Consider the following 14,516-nt stretch of genomic DNA (forward strand, 5'->3'; position numbering starts at 1 on the left):
CTCCTTTGGCTGGAGAAATGTTTCCAAGAGGAGTTCCAGCAGCTGCCACAGTGAGGCTCCCCTCATTCAGTCTGATCTCAATGCCAGGGAATGTTATGGAACAAGTTATCCTAAGTACAATCAATCACACAGCACTACCAGAGGAACGGCCCTAGCCAGGATGGGTTCATAAAAGGCCGGTCCTGCTTGACCAGCCTGGTCTCTTTTATGACCAGGTGACCTGCCTAGGGATGAGAGAAAGGCTGTGCATGTTATCTTCTACCTGGACTTCAGTAAAGCCTTTGGCACCGTTTCCCACAGCATTCTCCTGGAGACGCTGGCAGCCCACGGCCTGAGCAGGTGCATTCCTTGCTGGGTTAAGAACTGGCTGTGAGGCCGGGCCCAGAGAGTGGCGGTGGACAGAGCCACACCCAGCTGGTCACCAGTGGGGCTCCCCAGGGCTCTTACTGGGACCAGTCCTGTGTAAAACCTTTACCCATGATCCGGATGAGGGAATTGAGGGTAAGTTCCCGGATGACATCAGGGTGGGAGTGTCGGTGTGCTGGAGGGCAGGAGGGCTCTGCAGAGGGATCTGGACAGGCTGGATTGATGGGCTCAGGCCACTTGTGTGAGGTTCAATAAAACCAAGTGCCAGGTCCTGCTCTTGAGTCACACCAACCCCAGGCAGCACCACAGGCTGGGGGCAGAGTGGCTGGGGAGCTGCACAGAGGAAAAGGACCTGGGGGTGCTGGTGACAGCAGCTGAACATGAGCCAGCAGTGCTCAGGTGGCTGAGAAGGCCAATGGCACCTGCCTGGATCAGCAATAGTGTGGCCAGCAGGACCAGGGCAGGGATTGTCCTCTTGTGTTATGCATAGGTGAGGCCACACCTCAAGTGTTGGGTCCAGTTCTTGCTCTTCACTGCAAGAAAGACACTGAGGTGCTGGAGTGTGTCCAGAGAAGGACAACAAAGCCTGTGAAGGGTCTGGAGTGACAAAAGGAGCTGGGGTTGTTTAGCCTGGAGAAAAGGAGGCTCAGGGGAGCCCTGATCACTCTCTACAACTCCCTGAAAGGAGGCTGCAGTCAGGTGGGGGTTGGTTTCTTCTCCCAGGCAACCAGTGACAGGACAAGAAGAAATGGCTCCAATCCATGCCAGGGGAGGTTCAGGTGGATATTAGGAAAAGATTTTCTTCACTGAAAGGGTGGTCAGGCGTTGGAACAGGCTCCCCAGGGAAGTGGTGGAATCATCACCCCTGGAAGTGTTCAAAACAGAAGTGGTTGTGGCGCTTTGTGATATGGTTTAGAGGCCGTGGTGGTATTTGGTCAAAGGCCTTGACTATCTTGAAGGTCTTTACAAACTTTAATCATTTTTTGATTGCTTCCTGGCGAGGTCCTGGAACCTCTCTTGCCACAGCTGCACCTCCTTGTCTCCCTCCCTCACACTCAGCACCCGGTAGCTCTTGTTCTGCTGGCATTCCACACGAAACACCTGCAAGGAGAGCCTGGGTTCCTCGGGGTGGTACCACCGCCCATCCTTCCCCAAGGAAAGAGACCTCCATGGTGGATGGCACCTGGAGGCTGGGATGACGGGGGCACCAGGGGGAAAAGGGGAGGAGCAGCTGAATTGACAGCTGAACTGTGTGTTTGCTAGGCTACAGGCCAGTCCTCTGTCCTGCTCTGGTGATTTGGGGTTTTGTTGCTGCTTAGCGGATGGGGGAGATCCTGCCCTTCAGGGATATACAGGGATATCATCCCTCAATGGTCTGTGCAAATCCCACCCAGCAATGATGCCCCAGTTGTGCCGGGGCCACTGTTTGTCTCCCCACCTCCCCCAAACACACCCAATTCTGTCCTCCTAGAAGGAAAAGCAGTGGGCCAGTGAATCCAGCAGGGGCATGGGGCTGGCTGTGGAGGGGCCAGCCATGGAAGAGCAGGCTGTGCAAATGCAGCGTAGCTGCTTCTCACCTTCTCGTTGTAGATGCTCTTCAGGAGGCACTGGTAGCTCTTGAACATGCAGTAGTGGGGATGCTGAACTCCGCTCGAGTCACAGATCTGGTGACAGGGGAATGAAGGTCAGAGAAAGAAGAGGAGAAGGAGGGATGGGAACATCCACTGATGGTCACCCACCTTTCCCGAGCCCTCCATGTCTGGGAAGGTGCCATACTCTGCCTTCAGCCAGAGGCTCACAGCAGGGTCCTGACAGCCGTAGATGGCCATCCGGCTGCACCAGTACTCCATCCTCACCCCTTTCAAAAAGTCCATGTTGTAGTCCACCGGGGTCTGTGAGGACCTGGACTGCAAAGGGGTGGGATAAAGTGAACCATGCTTCTTCCTCCCCTTCCCCAGCTCCCAGTCCAGGCTCCTCCTGAGAGAGCAGCAGGACACAGAGCTTGCTTGGTACCTTGCCCTCTGCATGCCTGTGCTGGGCTGAGATCTGGGGGTTGATGTAGGTGGAGAAGCTGCCCGAGTCGCAGGGAACGCGGTTCAGGGTCTTGATGTTGTGGCACTGCTCCCTCTTCAGCGAGCAGAAAGCGCAGTCGGGACACAGGTCCATGTGGAGCCGCCCAAGGCTGTCACACACCTGGGGTGGATCCAGCAGGGAGTCAGGGGGGAAAAGGAGACTGAGAACCTCCCCAAAGAGGAGGTTGAAGAGTTTGCATATTCCTGGCTTGGAGCCTGCCTCCCTGGTCAGCGAGGTCAGCTTCTCTCAGGAGATGGCCTGCACACAGTGGGGGCCAGAGGTGGACACTGGTGTCCTTACCGAGTCTCCGAACCCAAAGACTCTTTTTTCCATCTCCTTCCAGGCCATGGTGAGCATTGATGAGAGGCAATTTCCCTCCAGCACTGCATAGCACAGGACCAGCACTGCCTCATCGTTCTGCAGGGCTAGAAGGCTGACAGAGAAAGGGAAGGAGGGAGTCATCTCATTCTTTGCCACAAACTGAAGAGATGCATCATTAGATAGAAACTGAAAACAATCCCAAAACAAAGTAAAAATCCCTTCCCAAAGAAACCTTGGACTCTTGGCTAAACTGCACAGAGGAACGGGGTTCTCTGCAGGGTCTGCACATGCCTGTGTGACACAGAGGCTACAGGAGGGTTGCTGTGCATTTGGGGGCATGTGAGAGTCTGGATGAGGAATACAGCCCAGGGCCCCTGCAGCAGCTGCTGCCTAATTTCATCCATCTGAGTGCACAGTGAGGAGATGTTTGTTAGATGTCTACTGAGTGTTGAACGTCAGGCAGCCCCATTTGGGTCTGGTGGATGTCACATATTAAGTCTCCCTCCCAAGTATTTGACAGAAATGGGAAAAAAACTAGTTAACCATGAATTTACTGTTCATCCAGGCTGACATGGGTAGGTAAAAGTAGAAAATGTAAGGACAATGGGATCAGAGCAATGAGAATATCTGTCATCTCTTAGGAACAATGGAATCTGTAAACATGGTACACAACTGTTAGCAGACAGGGATGGTTGGTTTCAATCATCACCAATGATGCAGAAGAGGTAAACATGCTCATTAGATATTTGCCTCTTTTGTCTGGAAACAGAGCCAGTGATAAATAAACTTTGATTGAACAGAGGGTGAAGAAGAACAGCAACTGCTTTTGTTAAAATGCTCTTAAAATCCATGCGTGGGCTAACATGTATGGACACGTTTTCCTGAGAATATCTGAAACTTCTAGGAGACAATCAGATTAGCATTAAAAAAAATTAAGAAGAGGTAGAGAGCATGAAGGAAGGTCATGAAGATGAGATTTCCTAAGAACTGGAAAACTTTCACCTAGAGGTAGAAGCTAAAAAAGCATCACTCAGCTGAGCAAAGACACCAGTGGGTTCCCACTCAGTCAGTCAGCCCAAGGAGGGCTTCAGCTGGAAAGCTCTCCTTGTCAGCTGGTGGAAGAGTAGTGACTTTTGGTGACTGGAATTTGGGGTGAGATCCATTCAAACCAGAAGAAAACTACATCATCCTGACACCAAGGGTGTTTAGCATGGGAAAAGCTGATGGGTGCTTCCTCCACAGCTCGGAGACTTCAAAAAGATATCCCAAACTTCTGTTAGGAGAGGAGTCTGTGGCTCAGCCACACAGCATTGTAGTTTTCTTTGGGGCTCATCAGATATGTTATCATGTCCTGTGCTGAGCAGGAAGGCCAGGGTGCAGGATCAGGGCAGTTCCTATGTTAAAAGTGATGAGCTTCACAGAAAACTGAGTTGTGCCACACTGCCCAAGTTTACCAAGAAATTCTGCTGTGCTCTCTGTCACATCCTTTCCTCCTCTATCTCTGCTCTCCATCTCTGCTGTGAGGTTTTCTGGCCTCGAAGTTGCAAATTTATGGGCTGATTTACCATCTCTGGATGAGTATAACAGCACTGCTGCTGGTTCTCTCCACTTGTTGACACGCTGCTGAGCTGTTTGTGGATGCACAGAGGTTTCACCATACTTCAGGGAAAGAGATGGGTCTATTTAAAGTGATTTCCTAATGCAAATCCCTCCCCAGCTTAGTACCTCTGCATGTTATTGTCCTAACCACTGCCCTGGAAAAAGCCTAACAGGTCCTGTGAGGCAAAGATCCAAAGGGAATGTGGAAAAAAACCAAACCAAGATTAAGAAGAGTCTGTGGGCCGGGATCAGTAATTGATCTAAGGCAAAAGAGAAAACTTCAGGTATCAGCTTATCATACTTCAGCATCTCAGGATGTGGAAGGACACACAGAGCCTGCTTCAGTGGTATCTCTGAAGAGTGCTGGTGAGCAGCATTTGCCTCTCCTGCCACGTAACGACAAGGATTTGGGCCATTAGCTTTCGGCTGCTGAGCCTTCCTGATACTGCCTGGCTGAGGTGCAGTGAGCACCTGAGGCGAGCAGAAAAGAAGATAAGGAGCGAACAGCAGCTTTCCAGCACCTGGTAAATTCTGATTTAGGGGGGTTGCTGCAGGAAACTAAAACCAGTTATAAAAAAGCCTCTCTTAGCAGCTTCAGAAAGAGGAAAAAAGATCTTTGACTGCATGCCAGGGCTGGTTATGGGTGATGATAATTCAAAAAGAGTTTTTTTCCCTGGGGATGGTATTTTTAATGAAGGGTCTGGCCTTAAAATGAAAGCCTCTGGGGCTGAAGTAGATAAGCACCACAAGGACTGTTTGGAGTGGTAAAGCAGGAGGAGGAGGAGGAGGGAGGGTCACCAGGAGTGAGTGTACCTCTCACTGCACATAAGTATCTCAAGGATGGATGCCAAGAGGATGGTGCCAGACTCTTTCCAGTGGTTCCTGGCCACAGGATGAGGAGCAGTGGCCATAAACTAAACCACAAAAAGTTCCACCTCAACAGCAGGAAGAACTTATTTACGTTGAGGATGGCAGAGCACTGGAACAGACTGTCCAGGGAGGTCATGGAGTCTCCCTCTCCAGACAATCAAATCCCACCTGGACATGTTCCTGTGTCACCTGCTCCAGGTGACCCTTCCTTGGCAAGGAATTGGATAGAATGATCTCCAACCCCTGCAGTTCTGGGATTCTGAGAGGGCTCAGAGCAGTCTGGCTGGGGAAGCTGGGCTCACATGAACCACAGGTGAGCATCCACATCTGAATACCAAGAGAGTAAGATCTGGATCTGGGACAGCTGTGATGCTGAAAGGGGTGCAGGGGTTGTAGCTGACAAATGACACAACACTGGGAAGCTCTGGGAAAAAGGGCAAATGCAATTCTTCCTGCAAACAGAAAAGCAGGGAAGGGAGGCTGATGTCCTTCCATGTACCCAAATGCTGAATCCGATCCCCCAGAGCTGGGTGCACCCAGAGCTGGAACATGGGGGTGTTTCAAAGGGACACTGAAAGTTGCTGCAGAAAATGAGATTTGCACTGGTTTTGTAAGGTAAGGCTACGGAGCTCTGCTTAGCTTATTTCAAGACTGAATCATGGTTTAGAGGTAACTCTGAGGAGAGGAAGTTCTAGGAAATAAGGCAGAAAGCACAATAAGGACTAAAAATAGCAAATAGGCACAATAATTTTCATTTCCCCCTCCTGCCCAATGATTCACTGCTACCAGAAAGACCACAGGAAAGTGCTGCAGATTCTTCTTGTGTCACTACCCTTGCCCTGTCTCCCTCTAAAGATCACAGCTGGCTTCACCAGGCACTATGAAAACTGGAATAGCTGCCAGAGCAGCTGCCACAAGCCACAGGGGACGCATAAGAAGGATGGATGTCCTGCTGGGCATAAGGCCCTAGGGAAGGCACACAGCTCTGGGATCTGTGCCCATCACAGCCCTGCCCACCTTATGTTAAACCAGATGCGTAATGGCACCTGTGCACAACGACCAGTCCCACCCAGCACTGCTCCTCTTGCTGGAATGGAAGTGCCTCCAGGCATTTTGCCCCTTTTTTAGGTCATGCTTTGAATCCCTCTGAGAGGAGGCGGGATGTGGCGAGCTGCAAAGCCGACAGGCGCGGTCTATCTCGCCTTTTTATCCGTCAGTGGGGGTTTAAGCTTTGCTTAGCATGATTGATGGGGCTCGGCTGCCAGTTGCAGACACACAGTCAGCATTAGTGTCTTTGAGAAACTCTGCAGCAGAACAGCGAGTGTCATCTGCCATCACAGCAGTCCCCCAGTAATCCCAACAGAACTCAATCACAGCAAGGCTCAGTTTCAGAGGCAGGGAGAACGAAATCCTCAATGAAACATCATTTTGCCTGAGAGCACATACACCAGGAAAACTTTTTCCAGGATGTGAAAACCTCCTACGATATTAGGAAGGAGGATGACATATGTTAGAGGCTTGCAAGAAGACAGTTATGGCTTTAACAACATGATGCAATTCATCTTTACATGCAGAAGTGGAATCTCTGGCTGCACTGTGGCAGCGGTGTGCAGCGTGTTCAGAGAAACCACAGATGTGCAATGAGGCAGGAAATCTGTGCACTTACAGGAACATCACTGGCCAGCAAGAGTGCGAAACCAAAATTACTTCTTCATGAAAATCACATCTAGAGACCTTTTTTTTTTCTCTTGGTAAGCAAAATAGTATTTGCATGTCATTCAAAGTAAATGGTCCTCAGCCACAAGGTACCAAAGGATCAAAAAGTGAATTTGAGTGAAAGCATAATTTAATTTTGCAGGTCTTTTCTCTGTTACCAGCCACAGGTACCTGAGGACAGAGGCAAACAGATCCTGGCAGACTGGCTGAGAAGAGCTGAACGTGCTCCATGAGCTCCTAACGCATCCAGAGGAGCTGAGGGGGGTGTGTGAAAGGGCTGCAGCAAGCTGGCCTGGTGCAGGGCCCCGTGCTGAACTGATGTGATGCAGCCTCCAAAACCAGAATGGGGAACCAGAAACACCCCAGGAAGAGCTGTGCACACATCCAGAGTGCAGAGAGGTGCACGTGCTCAAGGAGAAGTGGTGGCCCTGCACGGCTTTGTGCTCCTGGCTCTTTCCTAGCCCAGGGCTGCTGTAGCTCCCCTTGGGTGAGGACAGAGCACTCCTGGAGGGTTCCTCAGGCCAGGCTGCTTTAAGAAACATCTGCTTTGCCTTGCACACTCAGAGGCAAGGAGCACAGTGACACACATCCCAAGGACCTGTGTTTGCAAGGACACTGTTTCTGCACATCACCCAGACTCCTGGGACACATGTTTGGAGGAGGATGAGTGCAGAGGTGATTGCATAGGGCAGATGGCCACAGTGTGGGGAAACACAGGCATGGCACAAAGCCCTGCCTGCAGCTCAGGCCCAGACTAAACTCACTTTGCTCAGGATGCAAGGACAGTGCCATTTTCACCCTTTCCCTGCTCACTTTGTAGCTGGCGGCTCCCCAGGTACATTCCTGCTCTGGATGGGACAGCTTGCTCCAGAACACTTGCCCAGACTCACCAGCTGCTCCGAGCAGGGACAAGGATGCCCTGGGGCTGCTGTCTGGTGTGCAGGACAGCCCTGCAGGGGTGGTGTGTGGTACCCACAAAGAGCAGACATCCCCTCACCTGCCTCGGGGGGGAGTTTCCTGCTCCGATGTGTGTCCCGGGCCCGAGTTGGTGAAGTTCCAAGAGGGGGCCTTGTTGTCCAAGGATGCATCCAAGGAGAGGGCTGAATGGATCAGCTGCCAGATGCTTTTCCTCAGGTTTTGGTCCTCTGGGGATTCCGTCCTGGAAGGTGAGGTGGCAGCCGAGAGATTTGGTGGGTGCATAGTCCTGTTCTTCTGCCAGGCTGGGGGCACCTTTGGCGTGGCTGGGGGGTGCTTCGTCGGCCACGGTTTCTGAGCTAACAGTGCAGGAGAGAACTTGAGAAGGTCTGCCACACTGTCCTGCAGCAGGGCATCAGCAGGTGACAGAACAGCCTGCTTCTGAGTGGCGAGACAGAGGGATGGAGCGGCTGAGGGTGGCTTTTGGCGGCCAGGCAGAAAGCTGCAGGGGTGCAGAGCAGCTACAGGAGACCAGCAGGTGAGCAGGGGTGCCCAGCACAGCTCGGTGCAGCCCTACCTTGTGTGACAGGGGAGCCTCTGCCCTCTGCCACGGAGTTCACGGTGCTGGATGGCTCCATCGGGAAAGGGCTTGTTAGAGACCCACTCAAACATGGGACTCGCTGCGTGGAGGGGAGAGGGAGAAACAGGACTCTCACCGTGTGAGCTTCCCTTCCTCCTCACCCTTCCACTTCCCAGGAGATGCTCCCCCCACCTGTCCCACAGCCCACTCCTCACCTTGATGAAGAACTGCTGTTTGAGGCAGCGGTACTGGGCAAAGTGGCAGAAGGTCTGGAACTGCACCACCTCTGGAAATTCAGAGCAGACTGGCCCTAGAGACAGAGATGTGGGATCGAGGCAGGCCTGGGTGCACCAAGAGATGGGAACTCTCTGGGCTGGCAGCTCATGGATGCAGGGAAAGTCCAAGCTGTGTGCCCCAAGGTGGAGATCACAGCCGTGGGCTGTTAGAGCTCCCAGTTCCAAGCACCACATCCCTTTTCCCTCCAGCCCCCTGAGGGTTTCACTTTGTCCTTCTGCCCTTTTTCACACAGCTATTTTCCCTATGACAGAGACACAAACTTCCTGTTTCCAGGATCTGATGCTTCTGTTATTAGTCATTGCTGGGTTTAAAAAGAGAGAAAAAGGCAAGTAGTGATATAATAGGTTAAAAAGATGACCAGACCAGGCCTGGGAGAAACAGAGAATCAGAGAATGGTTTGGTTTGGACAGGTCCTTATTGATCATCAAGTTCCAAGTCCCCTGCCATGGACAGGGACCCCTTCCACAGGACCAGGTTGTTCAAAGACCCATCCATCCTGGTCTTGTTGGGTCAGGGATGGGGCTGCGACAGCTTCTCCAGGCAGATGGCTCCAGAGGAGACAAATTCTTCAGGGCAATGTAATTTGATGTAATTGATTCCAGCCTTGCAGGGGACGGAGGAGGGTCCATAGGGCCAGGATACTGCTGGCAAAACCTGTACACACATAAATTGCAGTCTTGACCAGCACTGCCAGCACGTTGACTCCAGAGCTGCAGCAATTGCAGTGATTGCAGGAAAGCCAAGGGCATGCAAGAGAGCAGAAAACCCTGAAGAATTGGGTTATCTTGTGCTCCCTCTGCTCTAGGAGTGCATGGCCTGGCTGGCACAGCCAGCCCTGTGAGAGCAGGGGAAGTGCTGGCTGAGAGGGAGGGCATTAGCAGTGGAATTGCACTGCCCTCCTGATACTGCTCATGCACCATCCTTTACCCTGAGCTCACTTCTTGTGTTGAGCAAACAGCTGAGCCCTCAAAAGTAGAATTTCAGATATACGCCAGGATCCCAGCCCAGAGAAACGCCCAGCTTGTAGGGAAAACTCCAGAACCCCATCCCATCCCTTGTTTAAAGCTCAAGGTATGGTAGGGAGCACTTTCCTTTGTTTAAAGCACAAGGTGACTGCCTTCCTCAGCACCACACCTGAATGGGCACAGTTAATGCTCATGGATATCTGGCTGTAGACAGCACTGCCATAGCTCTGTGAGGACAGCAGAGGCTAAACATGAGAGAGCACACACTCTGCCACATCTGTTCCACCTCTCAGCCTGGCTGCCAAAATAGCCCCCAAACTGGGAAAAAAGGTAGCACAAAGGAGAAAAAATTCTGCTGGATAGGTGTGTTAGGCTGAGAGATGGGAGAAAAGAAGGTAAAGAGGGCAACCTGCAAAACTGTCCCATCTTCTGGCATTTCCAGATGCTTCTGTTCTTGACAACTGAGTCTCTGAAGGCAGCAGCAGTGGGAGTGTGGCTGGACATGACAAAGAACAGTGCTGGGGAATTGGGCACCACGAGGAGAGGAACCAGGGACAGACCCTGGGTGTGCAAAGCACCAGGGCACAGTGGGTTGCAGGTGTCCAAAAGTGAGTGGGGAGCACAGGACCCATCCCTGGGTCTGGTGATGTGGGGTGGGACTCGTTCCCCCAACACAGCTGCAGAAACCAGCAAGAAATAGTTGCCCTCAAGCTGCAGTCCAAATAAGCACAGTTGGCTGATCATTCAGCTCATTGACGTTCATATCTAAATATAAAGACATATTTTTTTATGAGAAAATTGCTCCTATTTTTTTTTCCTCTGAAGAAAAATACAACAGAAGTAGTCCCAAGTTTTTCAGCTGCACAGATATAATTATACCACTTAAATTCTCTGATGCAGGGGTGCAGGGAAAATATGACTGCAGAGATCTGAAGGGTGCTGTTGCTATGGTGCTTTCTGAACTGGGATGTTTCTTGGCTCCTGAAATGTTAAACACTTAAAAAGGCAGCTTATCATCTCAAGTTTTCTTAAAGACCTATGAGAGCCCATGAGCCAAGATGCTGCATTAACCCTCAGATGAAGTTGGAAGGAGCTGGTAAGAGATGAGGAGCTACACTGAGCTTGAGAAAACTGTGGCTACTTTTTCCTCCTGCCACCCCACCAACAGAGATGGGGAGAAAGGAAGGGCCACCGAAGTGGCTGTGGCTTTTTTGGCTTTACGTGACCTGTAAAGAGAGGCTGGGACAGCTGTGCTTGCTCAGCTGGGTGAAGAGGAGGAATCACAGTAGCCCACAAGGGCTTGAAGGAAAGACAAGAGGACAAACCCTTTTTGGTGGTGCCAGACAACACATGGTGGGTGGGGGAAAAACCATGAGAATTCCTACTTAGGAGGTTAGGGCTGGCCTTTGGGAAAAGGTTTTTTTTTTTTTCTCCAGGAAAGTGGTGCAGCACTGAAAGGGATGCTCAGAGAGGCCACAGAAGCTGCTGTGCTCTAGTTCTGCCAGTGCCTGCTCCAAGCTACTCTTTGGGCCATAGAGCCCAAACCAACCCATCCCATTCCCTCAGTCTCATGGGATTTGGGGGCAGAGAAACAGCCACGCTGCTCCAGCTAGGTCTGCGTCTCCACTGAGCCTGGGGGAGGGCGATGCCCTTACCTTCGGGGACTTCCCCGTGGTTCTCCGCCTGGTCCAGGCGCAGGATGCTGGGGCTGAGGCAGCCGTAGGCCTGGCGCAGCAGGCAGAACATGTTGGCCTGCCAGGGCGGGTGCAGCCTGGCGAAGAACTGCTCGTACTCCCCGTCCGACAGCGGGCTGCCCGGCACGGGAGGCACCGCCGCCGCAACCGCGGCCCTCGGCAAGGTCAGCACGCCTGCGGGACAAACGCGTGGGATGGGATGGGATGGGATGGGATGGGATGGGATGGGATGGGATGGGATGGGATGGGATGGGATGGGATGGGATGGGATGGGATGGGATGGGATGGGATGGGATGGGATGTCCGTGACAGGGACGAGCGGGTGGAGATGAAGGAGCAGCTGACAGGTTGGGCTGCTCCTGTGTGCTGGCACAGAGTGCTGGGACAAACACTTCAGATGCTGGCTGGGAGTCTCCCTCCATCATCCCTGCCTGCAGGGCGCTGGGGTAACCGGGAACCCCAGGGAAAAGTGGGGAAAAGGAATGAAAAGGAAGGGAAAAAACCCCAAAAAACTCTGAAACTCAGATTTTATTGTGAACTTGGTTTGGACGGGGGGGGGGGGGGGAAGTGTTTTGATTTTTGTTGTGTTGTTTCCTTTTTGTTTGTGTGTGTGGGGGTTTTTTGTTGTTGTTGTTTTTTTTTTTTTTCAATTTTTCCTCTCAAAAGCCCCAGCCTGCAGAGGCACCCACAATGGTGGTGGCTCCCCTGCCCCCTGCACCATGCTATGGGCACAGCCCTGTCCAGGGGGACATCCCTCCATCTCCTGTCTCCCCTCTTTTCCTCCAGCAGGCCCCTCGCCTGCTGCCTCCATCCCCTGTAGGTCCCCTGTAAGAGCCTCCAGCTGCCCCGGGACGAGCAGAGCCGGGGGTGACATGGCCTATGGGCCAAGTGGGGCGGTCTTGTGAGCGACAGGGGTGGGGCAGCAGCAGCAGAAAGGCTCCAGGCCCATGCTCTGAGGTGGCCCGGCAAGGACAGTCACTTACTCAGCAGCCAGAGGAGCCACTTGGTGGCTGCCACACTCTTCAGCATCATGGAGCTGCTGGGCGGCCAGGCGGGAGTCACTCGCACGCCGAGCGGGCGGATGCAGGAGCTCCGAGCGCTCTGGTTCCGCCCTTGGCAACCGTGGAACCATTCCCGGGCCGCGGCCCCGCGGCCAGAACCGGGCAGCGGCCGCGGCTCCGGGACGCGGCACTCGCAGGGAGGGGACGCGCCGGGCTCAGGGCGACAAGGAGGAGCGGGAGCCAAGCTGGGAGCTTCTCCCTCTGTTTGGGGACACGGTGGTGGCTGGGAACGACCCGCAACAGCCTGGCCAGGCTAACCTGAAGCTGAGGGTACCCCAAAAGTGGCACCTATGGGGTACCTTAAACCCCAAAATGTTTTCTGCGGGGGAAAGGAGGCAACATCTGTTCCATCTGCAGGGGTTGGAGAAGCGCCCCACGCTTTCCCAGGAGCGTCCCAGCACCAGCTTGCTTCAGGGCGTTGCTGGAAGCTGGCTTCATCTCTGTCTGTGTGGCGGGCACAGCACTTTCTGAACTCCCGGGGGGTCAAGGGAGCACCGGCTGGTCTTCCTCTGCACAGGGGCCCTGAGCGCCTCTCTGTGCACAGTAAAGCCTTCCCAGGAAAAAGCAGGAACACCGTTGCCGGCAAAAAGGGTTGGGGGACCACCAGCGCGGGAGTGCCCAGAGCCCTAAGGACTGACTTTGATGGAGACCCACAGCCGTGCCCTTTTCTTCATGCCGAGACCCCCGAAGTGCAGGGCACGGACGCAGCAACCCTCGGTGCACCCCGCGGATCGCAGCCAGCGCGGTGCCTCCCGCAGCCGGGCACCTCTGATGCCACAGGGACGGGACAGCCGGCACGGGCGGGCAGCTGGCAGCAAAGCGCTTGGCACAGCAGCTCCGGGAATGCAGACGCAAGCAGGAGTCAGGCTGGCACCGCTGCCACAGCTGCCACAGCTGCCACCCCTGGCTCTACCCAGCGGCACCGCCCGAGCCAAGGAGGAGCTGCGGGCAAAGCGGGCGAAGTTTCCAGCGGCTCTGCGGGATTCTGCTGCAGGAGCCGCTTGTGCCGCAGGTCCTGGGAGCTTCCAGCGGCTCTGCTGTGTGGAACAGCGCAGAGCGCGCTGCGGATGCTCCGGCTGCGAGGCTGCACATCGCCTGCAGTGCCCTGTGGCTATTCGGGCTATCAAGGCTGGCACATCGCCTGCAGTGCCCTTGGCCATTCGGGCTATCCAGGCTGGCACATCTCCTGCAGTGCCCTGTGGCCATTCGGGCTATCAAGGCTGGCACATCTGCAGTGCCCTGTGGCCATTCGGGCTATCAAGGCTGGCACATCTGCAGTGCCCTGTGGCCATTCGGGCCATCAAGGTGAAAGCTCAAATCGCTCCAGCCACGCAGTCTGTTAAAAAGGTGCAAGGTGCGTGCCTGACCATTTGAAAACAGCACTCTGAATTTGGAATGTTTTTACAGCTCTTTAGAAAAACAATGATCAGGGGAGTTTTTCCAGCTGGCTCTTGCTACCCATATTAGAACAGGCAACACTGCTGGAGCTTGCATATTTTTGGCAGCTCCTAGTCTTCCATTACTTAGCTTGAGACATATCGCTTGTTTGCTGATTTTAGACAATTGCAGGGCCTTCAGCTCCCTAGCTCTGTTAATCACCTCCACTTCTCTGCAAGGAGAGAGCCAAGGCTGAGCTGTCACCCTGATTGAGCAGCTTCCCAGAGAAGTTCAGTGCTGACCTGACTGGCTGATGGAAATGTGGGACTAAGGAAAGCACACTGATGTGGCATGCCACAGAATCACAGAATCATAGAATGGTGTGGGTTGGAAGGGACCTTAAAGTTCATCTCATTTCAACCCCCCTGCCACAGGCATGGACACCTCCTGCTAGACCAGGCTGCTCAGGGCCCCATCCTACCTGGCCCTGAACACTGACAAGGATGGGGCACCCAAAACTTCTCTGGGCAATGGCACACAGCGTTATTGATATCTGGCCGGTGCTGGTTACACTGCCAGTGTCTTCATGTGCCAGCAAGAGATTTATTTTCCTGACAACAGGAAACAAGAATGAATGCAAAAGAAGGGGGACCTGTCAAAGGAGTGCCTCTTGGCTGGTGCT

At 53.4% G+C, this 14,516-nt stretch overlaps 1 protein-coding gene across 2 annotated transcripts; it reads right to left on the reverse strand.

Moving 5' to 3' along the window:
- Window positions 1–1,319: 1,319 nt before the first annotated feature.
- On the reverse strand, window positions 1,320–12,513 carry ACRBP (acrosin binding protein). Of its 2 annotated transcripts, XM_030267157.4 has the most exons (10): window positions 12,380–12,513; window positions 11,358–11,570; window positions 8,656–8,750; window positions 8,438–8,540; window positions 7,943–8,219; window positions 2,740–2,872; window positions 2,380–2,559; window positions 2,106–2,273; window positions 1,944–2,030; window positions 1,320–1,467 (listed from the first exon to the last, which is right to left on the reverse strand). In XM_030267157.4, exons 1-10 carry the CDS (start codon window positions 12,426–12,428, stop codon window positions 1,339–1,341), a joined length of 1,434 nt encoding a protein of 477 aa, XP_030123017.4. In that variant the 5' UTR covers window positions 12,429–12,513; the 3' UTR covers window positions 1,320–1,338. The 2 variants fall into 2 exon arrangements, with proteins under 2 accessions (XP_030123017.4, XP_072782078.1); XM_072925977.1 differs by having other exon boundaries at window positions 1,320–2,030.
- Window positions 12,514–14,516: the final 2,003 nt, after the last annotated feature.

The sequence above is a fragment of the Taeniopygia guttata genome, chromosome 1 (assembly GCF_048771995.1).
Source record: "Taeniopygia guttata chromosome 1, bTaeGut7.mat, whole genome shotgun sequence".
In the NCBI taxonomy this organism is placed as follows: domain Eukaryota; kingdom Metazoa; phylum Chordata; class Aves; order Passeriformes; family Estrildidae; genus Taeniopygia; species Taeniopygia guttata.